Source organism: Meriones unguiculatus, chromosome 10 (assembly GCF_030254825.1).
Source record: "Meriones unguiculatus strain TT.TT164.6M chromosome 10, Bangor_MerUng_6.1, whole genome shotgun sequence".
Classification (NCBI taxonomy): Eukaryota; Metazoa; Chordata; class Mammalia; order Rodentia; family Muridae; genus Meriones; species Meriones unguiculatus.
In genome coordinates, this window is record NC_083358.1 from 43,085,545 (window position 1) to 43,099,267 (window position 13,723).

At 51.5% G+C, this 13,723-nt stretch overlaps 1 protein-coding gene across 7 annotated transcripts in view; it reads right to left on the bottom strand.

Annotated features, from left to right (window-relative positions):
- The window catches only part of Cacna1a (calcium voltage-gated channel subunit alpha1 A), a 214,131-nt gene that overhangs the window by 111,885 nt on the left and 88,523 nt on the right, over positions 1-13,723 (bottom strand). For all 7 annotated transcript variants that reach the window (XM_060392361.1, XM_060392357.1, XM_060392356.1 and 4 more), the window contains exons 4-5: positions 7,680-7,771; positions 3,928-4,080 (exon numbers count right to left, since the gene is read on the bottom strand). In XM_060392361.1, the coding sequence (XP_060248344.1) occupies positions 3,928-4,080; positions 7,680-7,771 (245 nt within the window). The remainder of the gene's footprint in view (positions 1-3,927; positions 4,081-7,679; positions 7,772-13,723) is intronic.

Consider the following 13,723-nt stretch of genomic DNA (forward strand, 5'->3'; position numbering starts at 1 on the left):
TTTAAGGCTACAAATTGCCTTCAAGTGCAGCTTTGACTATATCTCAGAAACACTTCCTGGTTATTATTAAATATTGTGAAAATAGTCCCTGTGGTGATTTGAATGGGAACAGTCCCTAGAGACCGTTTGCTTGGTCCCTAGCAAGTGGCACCACTGGGAGGTGAGGCCTTGTTGGAAGAAGAGTGTCACTGGAGGTGGGATTTGAGGTTTTAGAAGCTCGGGCAAGGTCCAGTCACTCTCTCTCTTGGTTGCCGGCTGATCTAGATGTAGAACTCTCGGCTCTTTCTCTAGCACCAAGCTAGCCCTAATTAAATACTTTCCAAGATTTGCCACAGTCATGGTGTCTCTTCACCGTCCCCAATTTCCATTTATTTCTCCTTTGAGCCATGGAGAAATATATAACTATATAACTAAGAAATATTTCTTCAAGGTGTGTGTGTGTGTGGGAGGAACTTGAGAGAGAAGGGAAGAGAGGTCACTTTGCATGTACCTATCACTGGCCGCGACACCAAGCGAGCCTGGGTCACTGGAATATTGTGGGGGCGAATCCCCAATACCAGACAGTCCCATCTGCAAACAGCAAGTATGCCTCTTGGTTCCCAAGGGTGTGTGGCTCTTTCTTTCTGGGCTTGATCGGCAGCCGTGTGACTCCGCATGCTCTTGCCGCATCTTTCCTGCCTTTAACTACTGAGATGTGGTTTGTGATCTGCAGCAAGGGTCAGACCAGGGCGCCACAAAATGCATGCCATCTTGGTGTGTTTCTAGAGCCTTGCTGAGTGTTTATCTTTGAGACAGGTGTGGGGTCATGGCGTGAGGGCAGGTGCACACATTTCCCACCCTTACCCGACGGTAGGATCGGAACAGAGCATTCTCCCTCCCTACCGGGAGATAATGAAGCCATATCACGAATGACAGGAGATACTGCTCAACACCCAAGAGACCCAAGACAGCCTGAAGGGGAGGAGCAGGCCTCGCAGGCCACATCCAGATCCTGATACTGAAGTGAAGGGGAGGGCTGGGGCACCCAGAGCTAACGCCTGGCTCAATCTGCCCACAGACTCACTGTGTAGCTCTAAATCTTGGAGATCTCCCTGCCTCAACCTCCCCAGCTGGGATGGCTGGTTTGAGAAGGCTCAAAAACAAAGATGACCTGTTTGAAAAGAAAACTAGCAGCCAAGTGTGGAAAAGAACCCCTCCGGTTTCCATTCAACAAAATCCAGTTCCTGTGTGCGGCTGGCTGTACTGCAGGGAAGGGGGACCCTGTGCAGCCCCCATTTGATGGATGCATCCTGTCGACAGAGAGGAGTATGCCAGGGGTAGTGCGGGGCTCACATCTGTCACCCCAGCACCCAGGAAGTCAGAACGTGATTGGTTTCAGGCTAGCCTGGGCTATACAGTGAGACAAAGACCAAACAAGATAAAGACCAAACCACCACCACCAACAACAACAAAAAACTAAAATAAAAACACAACAAAATGTACAGTAAACGAGCAACAAAAGGCCTCAGTTCTGGTTTAGGTAGCTAGATTGCACTTGACTTATACACAGTAATACGGCAGGAGAGTGAACTCTTCAAAGCTTAATGCTTTGAGGAAATACTCTACACCGGGCCTACTGGGAAGACCATCTATGTCTCTAGAACCTTCTCTGCCCCACTTCTAGTCCAAATCTGATTCACTTAAAGCCCATTGTATTCACTGGGTTAATTCTGGTGTTCCCCGGCCCCCTCCAAATTTTCCTGTGGGTGGGAAGCATGGAGACAACTGCACATCGGCCTCCTTGCCTAGAAATGTCTGCAAGCCAGGGTCTTGTTCATCCAGGATTCTGGAAACTCTTGGAAAACAGGAAGCGTTCCACTTTGTCTTGGAGTCTATGCATGTGTGGGACGGCTGTGGGTGACAGGAAGTGGGCTCCCCGCGCCTGTGCCTGGGAACCGCCTATCTTTAGCAGCAGCATCCAGAGGTGTGCTGGACCCCAGCCCCCTCAACCCCAGCCGGCGATGCCAACCCAGGGTTGATTCGAGAAACAAAGCCATCCGGAGTCGGAGAAATTCAGCTATAAATATATTTTAAAATTAGCCCTGCTGCCGGGGCGTCTGTGTATATCTGTCTCTTACTCACACATCTTCTAGTCTTAATTGGGAGCTCTTTGGATCATCTCCTGAATCCAGGTTGCTGTCCTTCATGGCTCCATCTACATCTGTCCCCCCACAACCCCACTGGGACCCCAGCCAAGCCAGCCCTGGATGGGAAAACAAAACAAAAACAAAAACACCCCAGAAACCTCACACAGCCCGTCTGAGCCCTAAGTTTGGGTTTTTCTTGTGTGTGGCTGATAGACACACATTCTTTCCTTGTCTTCCGCCTGGGTGAGGCCAGGTGCAGAAATAGATCTGCCTCAATTAACACCTTCTTCATTGGAGAAAGAAATAATTAGGCCATTCCATATTGAGCAAGCTTCACAAGCCCAGGAGAGAAGAAGCAGGAGAAGGAAGACATGAACTCCCAGCTTTCTAGAACAGCCCTCCCAGCTGGGACCAGGCCAGAACAGCATCTCTAAGGATCCGCCTAGGGTCAGAGGCTGCAGGTGGTACAAGGCTGCTTCCACACATGCCATTTTCTAGCTGGCTTTCCCAAGGCGCCACGCCTCTGCCCATGGCTTCGCTCTCTCTGGTTCTGGAAATCCAGACTGCTGCTCTGGGTTGGTTCCGATGCCAGAGTCTGGGGAGTCTATGACTGAACCAGGTGCATCTGGAGGGGCTTATGTTAGGCTAGGTTGCCTAGCAACCTCTGATGTCAGCATGGGCTGCCAGGGGCTCTGGATAAAGGACCCCCACCCATGTCTTTCTCTGTCTGTCTCCCTCTTCTCTTGCTCTCTCCCTAACTTTCTTGAATGGGGTGCTCTACCCATCCTCCCTTTCTCTTCTCCTATGCTCTCCCACTGTCTTTCTGTCTTTCCCACTCTGCCCTTAAATAAACCTCTTTGTATCAGACCTGTATCTTTATATATGATAACAGCCTGCACCTCCAAATGTGAATGCAACACATTTCTTCCGCACTACTGGTCAGACTTGAGCCCAGGTTCACCTCAATGCTTACCTCGATGGGACCCAAAGCACAACCTTCCCTGGACTCTGCTTCCCAAGAACTAACTAAAGCAGGATGGGCACAGCATTCTGATTGGGCAGGCAGACAGCACCTGCTGGGTGCTGGGTTCTGACAGGATCTTGTCAGAGGGAGGGCTCCCACTGCCTGGACAGGAGCTGTGCAGGTTCTGAAGGAGCAGGGCAGGCTTCTTGGTCATACTCTGTTGTCTTGCCCTGTCCCTCATCTCCTTGATGGAAGTATACTCCTTGCTGCTTCTGGACACCACAGCATCTTCCTGTGCTCACAAGAAAAAATGCTCGAGAGCACACCTTCAGCCTGTTTCCCAGGGGTGCCTGAGGAATCACTCCCAAACAAACCACTTGACCCCCAAACTTAACACTGCAGCTGTGGTTAAGCTGTCAGAGGCGGTTGTGGCTGCTGTCTTTCCTGTGCAGTTCAGCCATGCTGGGGATGTATCCAAGGCATCATGCGTGTTCAATGACACCTCGGGCCCCAGCCGTGCACGAAGCCGCTGCTTTCTGTTTTGCTTTGTTTTGTTCTGTTTTTCAAGCGTCATCCTGTCTATCCTGAAACAAGCCTGTAGACCTGGCTGACCACAAACTCAGACATGTGCCTGCCTCCGCCTCCCAGGCGCTGGGACGACAGGCTTGCTCCACCTCTTGCCAGCTAGCACACAGCCTTCTTTCTGTGGACTGTATTTTCTGGGGATGCCATTGCCCCAGTCCCAGCGGCCGGGGTTGGAGGGACTAAGGCCCCTGCCTATCCTTTCTGCAGCTTTGTGCCCTGAGGAAAACCTTACGTTCCACACTGTGGACCTACCTGTCCCCTCATCAAAGCAGGTGGTATGAAATTTTCCCATATAAAATTCTAACCCTATGATTGCAAAAATAAGGATTGCAAAAAACAGGAGGAGGCCGATCTGCAGCAGAGGGATCATCGCCTTCATGATTGACTTCAGGACGACTTGTAAACCTGGGGAGACAGAGAGAGGCCAGCCTGTGAGCAAAGACCCGCCAAGCGCTTCCCATGGAGCCCAGCGTGAGGATGACGAAGAGGGAGGTGGTCAACTTCCCCTCCCCCCAAGAAAGGCCTTTTTGGTTATAAAACTGCTAGAAGTACTTATTATCTACTGCGAGGAGTTTTAGGGTCCAGAGCTTTCTAAGCCATTTTCTGGGATACTCTCAGTAGCTTCCTCCCACAAGGGGGTGCTGTTTCCCTAAGTTGCCCCAAGAGAAGAGGGGCCACTTTCCCTTCACCCAAAGCCCCCATTCAGATACCGGGGCCCTACACAGGCCCGCAGCCAACAGCTCGGCTCTCAGCTCCAAAGAACCAGAGTCCCCAATAACTCATCAGCTTGTAGCCCAGACCTGTGGAGGCAGCTGACTGGGAAGTGAGGCTCAGGGAGGTCCGCTCTCTCTGTGGGCTCCCGGGACAGCACAGTCAGGGCTGACACGGCTCAGCTGAGGATGAACCCGAACGTGAGGGCCAGTGGTGCCTGGGGCCACGGCCAGCTAGATGCCAGTGGGTGTGGGGGTTTGGATGTGAAGAGCATCAGGTCATGGCCCCAGGCCAGCCCTTGTCTGCACCATCAGTGTCTTCACCTCACTGGCTGCTGCTTCCACATTGTTTGGATGGCTCAGGGACAACTTAGGCACTTCTACTATTATTATTATTATTTTTTTTTGAGAGACAGGAAAGGATTAAACTTTCACCCAATGTGAAAAGTCCCACGGTTCTAAACTGTTTAAGAATGTAATTGATTATTGGGATTATTGTTGTTGTTATTATTATTTAGTTTTTCAAGACAGGGTTTCTCTGTGTAACCCTGGCTGTCCTGGAACTTGCTCTGTAGACCAGGCTGGCCTTGAACTCACAGAGATACACCTTTCTCTGCCTCCTGAATGCAGGGAGTAAAGGCCTACACCACCACTGCCTTGCTTTAATGATTTTTAAATGTGCACTGCTGTTTTGTTTGCATGATTGTCTGTGTGAGGGCGTCAGATCCCATGAAACTGGAGTTACAGACAGTGGGGAGCTGCCATGTGGGTGCTGGGAATTGAACCCAGGTCCTCTGCAGACAGTACTCTTAACCACTGACACACTCTAGCTCTGGTTTTCTTTAAAAAATTAAATGCTTTATTTTTTACTTATGAATGTTTTGTTTGTATGCATGTTGGTGCACCATCTGAGCACCCGTGCCCACAGAGGCCAGAAGAAGGCATCGAACATTCTGGGAATGGAGTTGAAGACAGCTGTGACTCTCCGGGGGGGCTTGGAATTGAATGGCCAACTTTCGGAGGAGCAGCGCGTGCTCTTAACGGCTGAGCCATCTCTCCAGCCCTGAAAGATTTACTTTTATGTGTATCTGTGTTTGCATTTGTATATGGATTTGTTCACGTGACTACAGTGGCCTCAGAGGCCAGGAGGTCCTGGCGCTGGAGTTACGGGTGCTCGTGAGCCCTTGACGTGGGTCCTGGGAACCAAACTCAAGTCCTCTGCAGCGGCAACCAGTGCTTAGTCCCTGAGCCACCACTGCGGCTCCAGGTGAGGAGCTTTGCTCTGCCTTGAGTTCCCGCCATGATGTGTGGCCTTCCCACAGGCTTAACACACCAGCACAGACAGAGCCCAGGCCAAAACCCTGAAACCCTGAGGTGAGGCAAACCTTTCTTTCTTCTAAGTTGATTGCTGTGGGTGTTCGGTTATAGTTACAGAGGGCTGACTAACTCTCAGAGAGCTCATGGCTAGCTGTGGTGGTTTGGGTAAGTCCACCTGAAGGCCACTGGCTAAAGTCTTGGTTCCCCGCCTGTAAGGTAACTGAAGGGGGTGTAGAACTTTAAGGGTGGGGCTTTGCGGGAGGATGTTAAGTCACTGCATGGCAGTCTTTTGATTTGCTGCTCTCTGGCCACTGCCTCTGTGTTCCTACCAGATGTGGTATTGGGCCCAAAGCAAGGGGCGTGGCCAAGGATTAGAGCCTCTTACATGGAACAAAAATAGAGCTTTTTCAATTTTTCCTTTACTTTTATTTTATGTATGTGGTTGTTTTGCCTGCAGGTATGTGGGTGTAATACGGGCAGTTGTCTGTGGACAGAAGTTGAATCCCCTGGGACTGGAGTCACAGACAGTTGTGAGCCACCATATGGGTGCTGGGAACTGAACCCAGGTCCTCTGAAAGAGCAGCCTGTGCTCTTAACCAGTGAGTGGTCCCTCCAGCCCCACTTTGTATATTTATTTATTTTTTGTGTCTGAGAGCGTGTGCTTTGGTGAACACATGCAGGTCATGGGATGACCGGCAGGGCTCTCCTTGCACCATGTGGGTGGCAGGGATAGAGCTCAGGCTGGCAGGTGCCTTTACCTTCTTGTTCCCGCCCTTCCTCTTGGCACTCTGTGACAGTCACCGAAGGTTGCCCAACACCAGCAAATAGCTCGCTCGGCCGACCCGACAGGGTGAGGAGCCGGCTTGTTCGCACTCGCTTGTCACCTGCTCTTAATTTAATGGGACATGGGCACCTGCTGGGCTCCTAGAGCCTGACTGTGGACTCCCTTTTCTCGTACAATAAACGTGCTGGTGGTCAGCTGGGAAACCTCTCTTACTTTAACTTAAGCTGTTCTTATGGTGCTGAGGGGGAAACCAGGGCTAGGCAAGTACTGAGAGACCAATACACTGAACACGGGAGAGGCAGCGTGGGACTGGCCTATCTATTCACGGGTGTAATGTGTGTATGTGAACTCATCATTCAGCTAGACCCGCTGGCCGTAAGCTCCAGGCAGCCTCTGTCTTCACTTTCCCAGGGCTAGAATTACAGACATCACCACCACACCTGGCTTGTTTGTTTTAAACAAGGGTGCTTTGTCACCAGTCTCAGGCCTTCATGATTTTGTGGTAAGTGTTCTACTAGCTGAACCATCCCCTAGCTGCCCCGATTTCTATCAGGTGTCACTGTGGGGTAGAAATAGCCTTAGGTAGCATTTGGTCTGGCTTGGAGCAATGCAGGCAGAATCCGTGCCGCAGCCCTCCCCATGGCATGAAGCCCAGGCATCCTTGGAGAACAAGAGAGCAGAGAATGTGCAGACCCTGTACTCATTCTACCCTGTGGAGGACTCCCCTGAGCCTCACCCTTCTCATCTGTGCAACGGGAAGCCACCATCTGAGAACAATGGTGAAATGAGAGCTCTGGAAGCTCTTTCTGCAGTGCTCCGTTTATAGGCACTAAATGCCAACAGGCACTACCACAGGGTCACCGCCCAGGCATGGAGTTCCACTTGCTAACTGTCACTCGGCCCCTCCTTTTCATGTCCCCCTAATCCAAGTATTCAGCTGTCCTGAGTCTATGTGCCCTCCTATAAAGTGGAGACATTGGCCTAGTTCATACAACAGGTTCTGGGTGCTAAAGGAACCTTGTGCAGAACACGACCCCTGGTATACTATAGGTGCTCAATAAATGAGTAAGGCCCCCGGTCTGCTTCCACAGACCGCCTAAACCTGGTTCCTGGGAACACCTGAGGGGGAGCACGCCCTGATGGGAATGGGGGTCCCTAAGTGGAGCCTTCCAGAAGGGTGGAGACTCACGCACTTGGGATTCCAGACACCAGCTTGAGTGGCCGCAGCACACGAACCGCCCTCAGTGTCCGTAGGTCAAACTCCGTCCCGACAGTGGCCAAGATGCTGCAGAAGAAAACAACAGTTAAGACGGGAAAGCTGGCCAGGGCAGGTGGCTGGGCGGCTGCACAGTGGGGACCGGATATCATCAGGTCGGCTGTCCCACCTGTGGAGTGACACAGTAATGGTTCCTGTCTCACGGAATGTTCATGTGTGTGTGACATATGTGTATATATGTACCCGTGGGAGGGTGCACACCTCTAATCCCACGACAGTCCTGGGCCAGCTGGCCTGGAGGACACAGCAGACCAGAAGAGCAAGAAACACCCTGTTTTTTTTTCTCTTTCTCCACTACATGCTTGTTTTATAGACGATAAATACACAACTGTGTGCCTATACACACTTTTTTCTTCCAGACAGGGTTTCTCTGTGTAGCCCTGGATGTCCTGGACTCACTCTGCACACCAAGCTGGCCTCAAACTCACAAAGATCCACCTGTTTTTGCCTCCTCGAGTGCTGGGATTACAGGCATGTGCCACTGTGCCCAGCTCACACACATAATTTTTGAGACACTGTGTCACTGTGTAGCCTTGACTGGTCTGGAACTAATCATGTAGACCAGGCTGGCCTCATACTCATAGAGACCCTCCTGCAGATTCTGCCTCCCAAGTGCTAGGATTAAAAGCATTAACCATCTCACACAGAAAATACACTTATACATACTTAAGACAGAGTATCACAATGTAGCATGCTTACTATGCAGCCCTTGCTGTCACTGAACTCACAGCAATCTTCCTGTCTCAGTTTCCCAGGTGTGAAATTACCAGCATGAGCCGACATGCCACACACATGCATCCCTCCCCCCTCCCCCACAATTATTTTGAAGATAGTGTCTCATCATGCAGCTTAGGCTGGTCTGTGGTGTGCCGTCCTGATGTCACAGCCTCCATGCCTGGCTCACCCCAACTTTGCAGATTTCCTCTGACAGGTAGCATTCTGTTTTCTGAGGCCCACTTTCCTCTTTCTGTGCAGACAGAAGCTGTTGCTTAGTGAGCAGACAGAGGAGTTAAGGGTCTCTGTGTGCAGAGGAAGCTGAGAGAACCCAGTAAACACATCAAATGTCAGAGTGGTGTGTACCGAGGAAAGAAACTGGTGAGAGAAAGGCACACTGGGACAGGATCGGGAGGGAAGTGGTGGCATTTGCATCAGTGCAGGTGACCGCTCCTTAGCACTTGAGAGGAAGCAGCTCAGTGTTCTTATACAGGTTGGGCTAGGGTGTGGCTCAGTGGTAGAGCCCCTGCCTAGAATACCCCAGTGAGGGGTTGAGATGTGGCTCAGGGGTAGAGCCCCTGCCTAGAATCACCCATTGAGGGGTTGAGATGTGGTTCAGGGTAGAGCCCCTGCCTAGAATCACCCAGTAAGGGGTTGAGATGTGGTTCAGGGTAGAGTCCCTGCCTAGAATACCCCAGTGAGGAGCAGGTTGTGGTTCAGGTAGAGCCCCTGCCTAGAAAACCCCTTGTGAAGAGCTGAGGTGTGGCTCAGGGGTAAAGCCTTCCTCCCCTAGAATCCTCCAGTGAGGGGCTGAGGTTGGCTTAGGTAGAGTCCCTGCCTAGAATCCTCCATTGAGGGGTCGGGGTGTGGCTCAGAGGTAGAGCCCCCTCCCCTAGGATCCCCAAGTGAGGAGCTGGGGTGTAGCTCAGGGGCTCAGTGCTTGTCTAACACCCACAAGGCCCTGACTTTCATCTCCAGTGGAGGGAGGAGAGAACAGAGCAGTACTGCCTAGCAGAAATCTCAAGTTGCAGAGGAAAATTTAATTTTTCCATATTAAACAAACAAAAGAAGCAGGTGAGCTAGGCGTGGTGGCACATTCGAATCACTGTGAGCTCAAGGCCAGCCTAGGCAAAGAGAGTCTAGTACAGCCAAGACTACACAAAGAAACTCTGTCTTGAAAAACCAAAAAGAAGCAGGTGAAATTAATTCCATAATATAGTTACTTTCTTCTATTCAAAGTCTGACCATTTTCTGATATCCATAGCCCAATACTGAAACAAGGAGTCTGCATTCCTTCTATGAAATGGTGTAGTCTTTATGTCAAATCTTTATGTCAAACCTGCACACACCCTCTGTGGATTTTGTGAGTGGTGGGCATATGTCACCTCAGGCTGCTTGTGGAGGTCAGGGACAATCTTCAGATGCTGACCCCTGCCTTTGCCCTCGTTTGATACAGGAGCGCTTTCCCGCTACCACAAGAGGCATGCTGAGATTAACAGCATGCACCCCCCCCATACACATTTAAGACAAGCTCTTTGTAGCCCATATTTGGTGTCCTGCCTCAATGTCTTGAGTGCTGAAGAGCACTGGAAGTAAGGGCAATTCTCCTGCCTCAATGTCTTGAGTGCTGGGATAATTGGTGTGAACCACCATTCCCAGCTACTCTGCCTTCTGGGCTACATCTCCAGCTCTGAAATACTGTTATTTGCAGTACTGAGGCTGGAATCCAAGGCCCCAGCCATGCTGAGCAAGCACCCTGCCCCTGAGACACACCTTCGACTCCTGGCTCTTTGAGACAGGTTCCCATCTTGTACCCTGAGCTGCCTTTAAACCTGTGATCTTTCTGCCTCAGCCTCCCAGGTGCTAGGACCACAAGACCTTGCACCAGCTTGGACTGTACTGTCACAGAACCCCATCATATCCCTTGTCTTCCTCAGAGCAAAAGCTGAAGTCCTCCTCACGATCCCCAAAGCTCTAAACCATCGGCCCCATCACCCTACCCTCACCCACTGCCCATCCTCTGATTCTGCTCCAGCCACCATAACTCATTGTTCTTCAAAGACACAAGAGGAGTTCAAGGCTACCCTTGCACTGAAACAAATAAACAAACAAATAAACAGCAGGATGGGGCAAGGCCAGAGCCTGGGAGGAGCCTGGTGACCCGAGCTGGGCAAGGGCAGGGGCTGCTGCCAGGCATGCAACTGGCCCAAGGACATCACACAGACCCAAGTGCAGAGCCCGCTGTGGCCCTTGATGCGGGAGGCAGAGAAGAGAGACATGAAGAACCTCTCCCAGCAGGAGAGCACAGAGCTCAGGAGCTCAAATCCAGGACACCGCCATAAACTCTCAGGCCTGGGCTTCAGTGCTGCCCCAGTGTGCTCACGGTGAGACCTTGGCCTCAGAACAGCATCAGCACTGACTTCTCTCATGCCCTGTGTGTCTTCGGCTGGCTCCCCAGATATTGGCGCTCCTGTCCCCTTGTCCACCTCCCCAGGAGGAGGATAGGAATTGGGACTGGAGAAATCAGGAGGCTTCGACCTGGGGTCTGTGGGATTTGTCTTGCCCTGTGGATGGTGGGAGTCACAGAAGGCTGTGGAGCAGAGGAGGGACATGATTAGGGCTGGCAAGGGACAGACAAGTTTGACAGCTAAGAGGACAGATTGGTGGTGATGAAGCCTGAGTTAGGAAGGAGCTGTGAGACCGGCCGGCGTAATGAGGGCTAGAAGTAGGACAGAGGCGGTGGGAGTACAAAGGAGGCCGTGGGTTATATATAGCTGCCATTAACACTGTGCAGCAGGGAGCCGGCCTGGGTGTGCTGCATCCGGCCTGCATCGGAGCCTGCCAGCCGCTCACGTCCCATTTTACAGAGGAGGATGCCAAGACTCACAGAAATCAGTGTGTGAGGATCTGAGCCACACCAATACAGAACTCGAACTTAGGACCACGGGTGTGGACAGCCTCAGGTCCCCACCCTGCAGAACTTGACCCTCAAGGGACTACCTGGACGGGGAAGGGTCATGGTGGAGGACAAAAAACACTCATTTGTTTGTTCATCAGAAACTTAGGTACCAGGCTTTCAGGTAGCACTCCAGGAGGCCACGGAGAACAGCTGAGGGGAGAGGCTGGTGGTAAGGAGCGCCAGCTCCCCCAGCATCCAGCCAGGGAGCAGGTGATGTGTGGGAGAGGGAGGTGACTCCAGGGTTAGGTGTGGCACAACAGAGATGGGAAGACCTAGGAGGGAGGAGGCTCACGGAAATACCAGGACTGAGGGCGGGCATGCCGAGCAGATGGCTGAGGTAAAAGCCTTCCAGTAGTGCCAGGCACTGTGGCCCAGCCTTTAATCCCAGCACTCGGGAGGCAGAGGCAGGTAGACCTCTGTAAGTTACAGGCCAGGCCGAGCTACATTGTGAGATCCTGCCTCAAAAACCAAAACCAACCAAAGAAACACACACACACACACACACACACACTTCCCGTAGCTTCTGTGAGGCTTGCAAGAAAATCCAAATGATACCACATCCATGAGAATTTGCTCTGCTCTGCCCCCAAAGCTGACTTTCTTCTTTCAGGTATCAGGAACACGGTGGCTCCCTCTCTTCTCCTTCACCTAGCTGCATTTCAGATCCTTCTGGACCAAACTCAGTCTTCTATGCCCACAGCAGAACCTCCCCCCTTGCTATGCATTGTCTCTGTTAGTCACTTCCTCTAGAACGTCAGCTCTAAGAGGACAGACACCTTTTCCTGGCAGTGTCCCTCAGCACCTTATGCTTCCTAAATATTTGGTGGGTGAATGGTACAGCATGACAAGGGACAGGGGGATGGCTGCTGAGTCCCTGAGCAGATGGGTGCAGTGGAAAAGGGACACCTGGAGGAGAAACACTCAGTGGAAAGCAGGTGTGGAGGCAGAGGCTGGCCAGGAAGACACAGAGAGGGTGAGGATATAGAAACAGGAGTCCACGTGGAAGACAGTGGCCAAGGGCAAGGGGTTCTGAGGAGTGGTCACTGGCACGCAGAGCAGCACCAACAGGACACAGAAGGCGGTCATCCTCCACACCAGTGTTCTAACTGTGGCTGTGGATGTGCACCTTTGATTGTATGTGCATGTGAGTGTACTTGCCTGTGGGGGCCAGAAGGAGGCACTGGATCTCCAGGGAGCTGGAGTTACAAGCAGCTGTGAGATGTCCAGTGTGGGTGCTAGGGATCAACTCTGAGTCCTCCGCAAGAGCAGCCAGTGTTCTTGATTGCTGAGCTACCTCTTCAGTCCCGGGTACATGTAGTTACACATCCTGGCCCCTTGGCTTCCAGGAGCTGGGCTGCCCACAGGTACCACTGGCCATCCAAAGCTTCATTTTACTGTGCACACATTACTTACAGTGATGGGGTCTCACCATGAAGCTCAGGCTGATGCTGTGCTTCCAAGGGCTCAGATGCTCAGATGGCAAAAACTTCCCTACAGCGGTCTTTCTTCTTTCTTTCTTTCTTTCTTTCTTTCTTTCTTTCTTTCTTTCTTTCTTTCTCTCTCTCTCTCTCTCTCTCTCTCTCTCTCTCTCTTTCTTTTCTTTTTTGACAGGGTTTCTCTGTATAACAGCTCTGGCTGTCCTGGAACTCACTCTGCAGACCAGGCTGTCCTCAAACTCACAAATATCCACCTGCCTCTGCCTCCGGAGCGCTGGGATTAAAGGTGTGCACCACCACTCCTGCCCGGCTCCCTACAGCTTTTAAATACACATTTAAATCGACTGAAATGAAACAAGCAAAGAAAAAATTCAGTGATGGTGGCCACCTGTGGAATACCTACACACACCATGGGAGCACCAAGCACTCCCTTCTCCACAGAAAATGACAGTGGGCAGCGGTGCTCCGGCATGGGCACCGTGAAAGGACAGGGGTTCCTGTCAAATGACGCATGCCCGGCAAACATCAGGCTCTCAAATGTTTGTTGACTACACAAATGATGGAGAAATGAACACACATGTGTGGAGATAACTGAGAGGGGTAACAAGAAAGATGGGAAGCTAAGAAGTTAAAGCAAAGAATTGTAGCTTATACAAACTTTTCAACACACACTTCCCACCCTCCCTTGGTGGCAGGGTGTGCCTCCGGCAAAGCCTGAGAAAATGTTCAGTAGTGACTCCCCCCGCCCCCACCATGCCTTGCTGTGGAAGTACTGGTCACATGACCTAATGACACCCATCATAGACCCCAAGTAAGTTTGCCGGGCACTTCTGGGAAAGGGTTTCTCCTGGC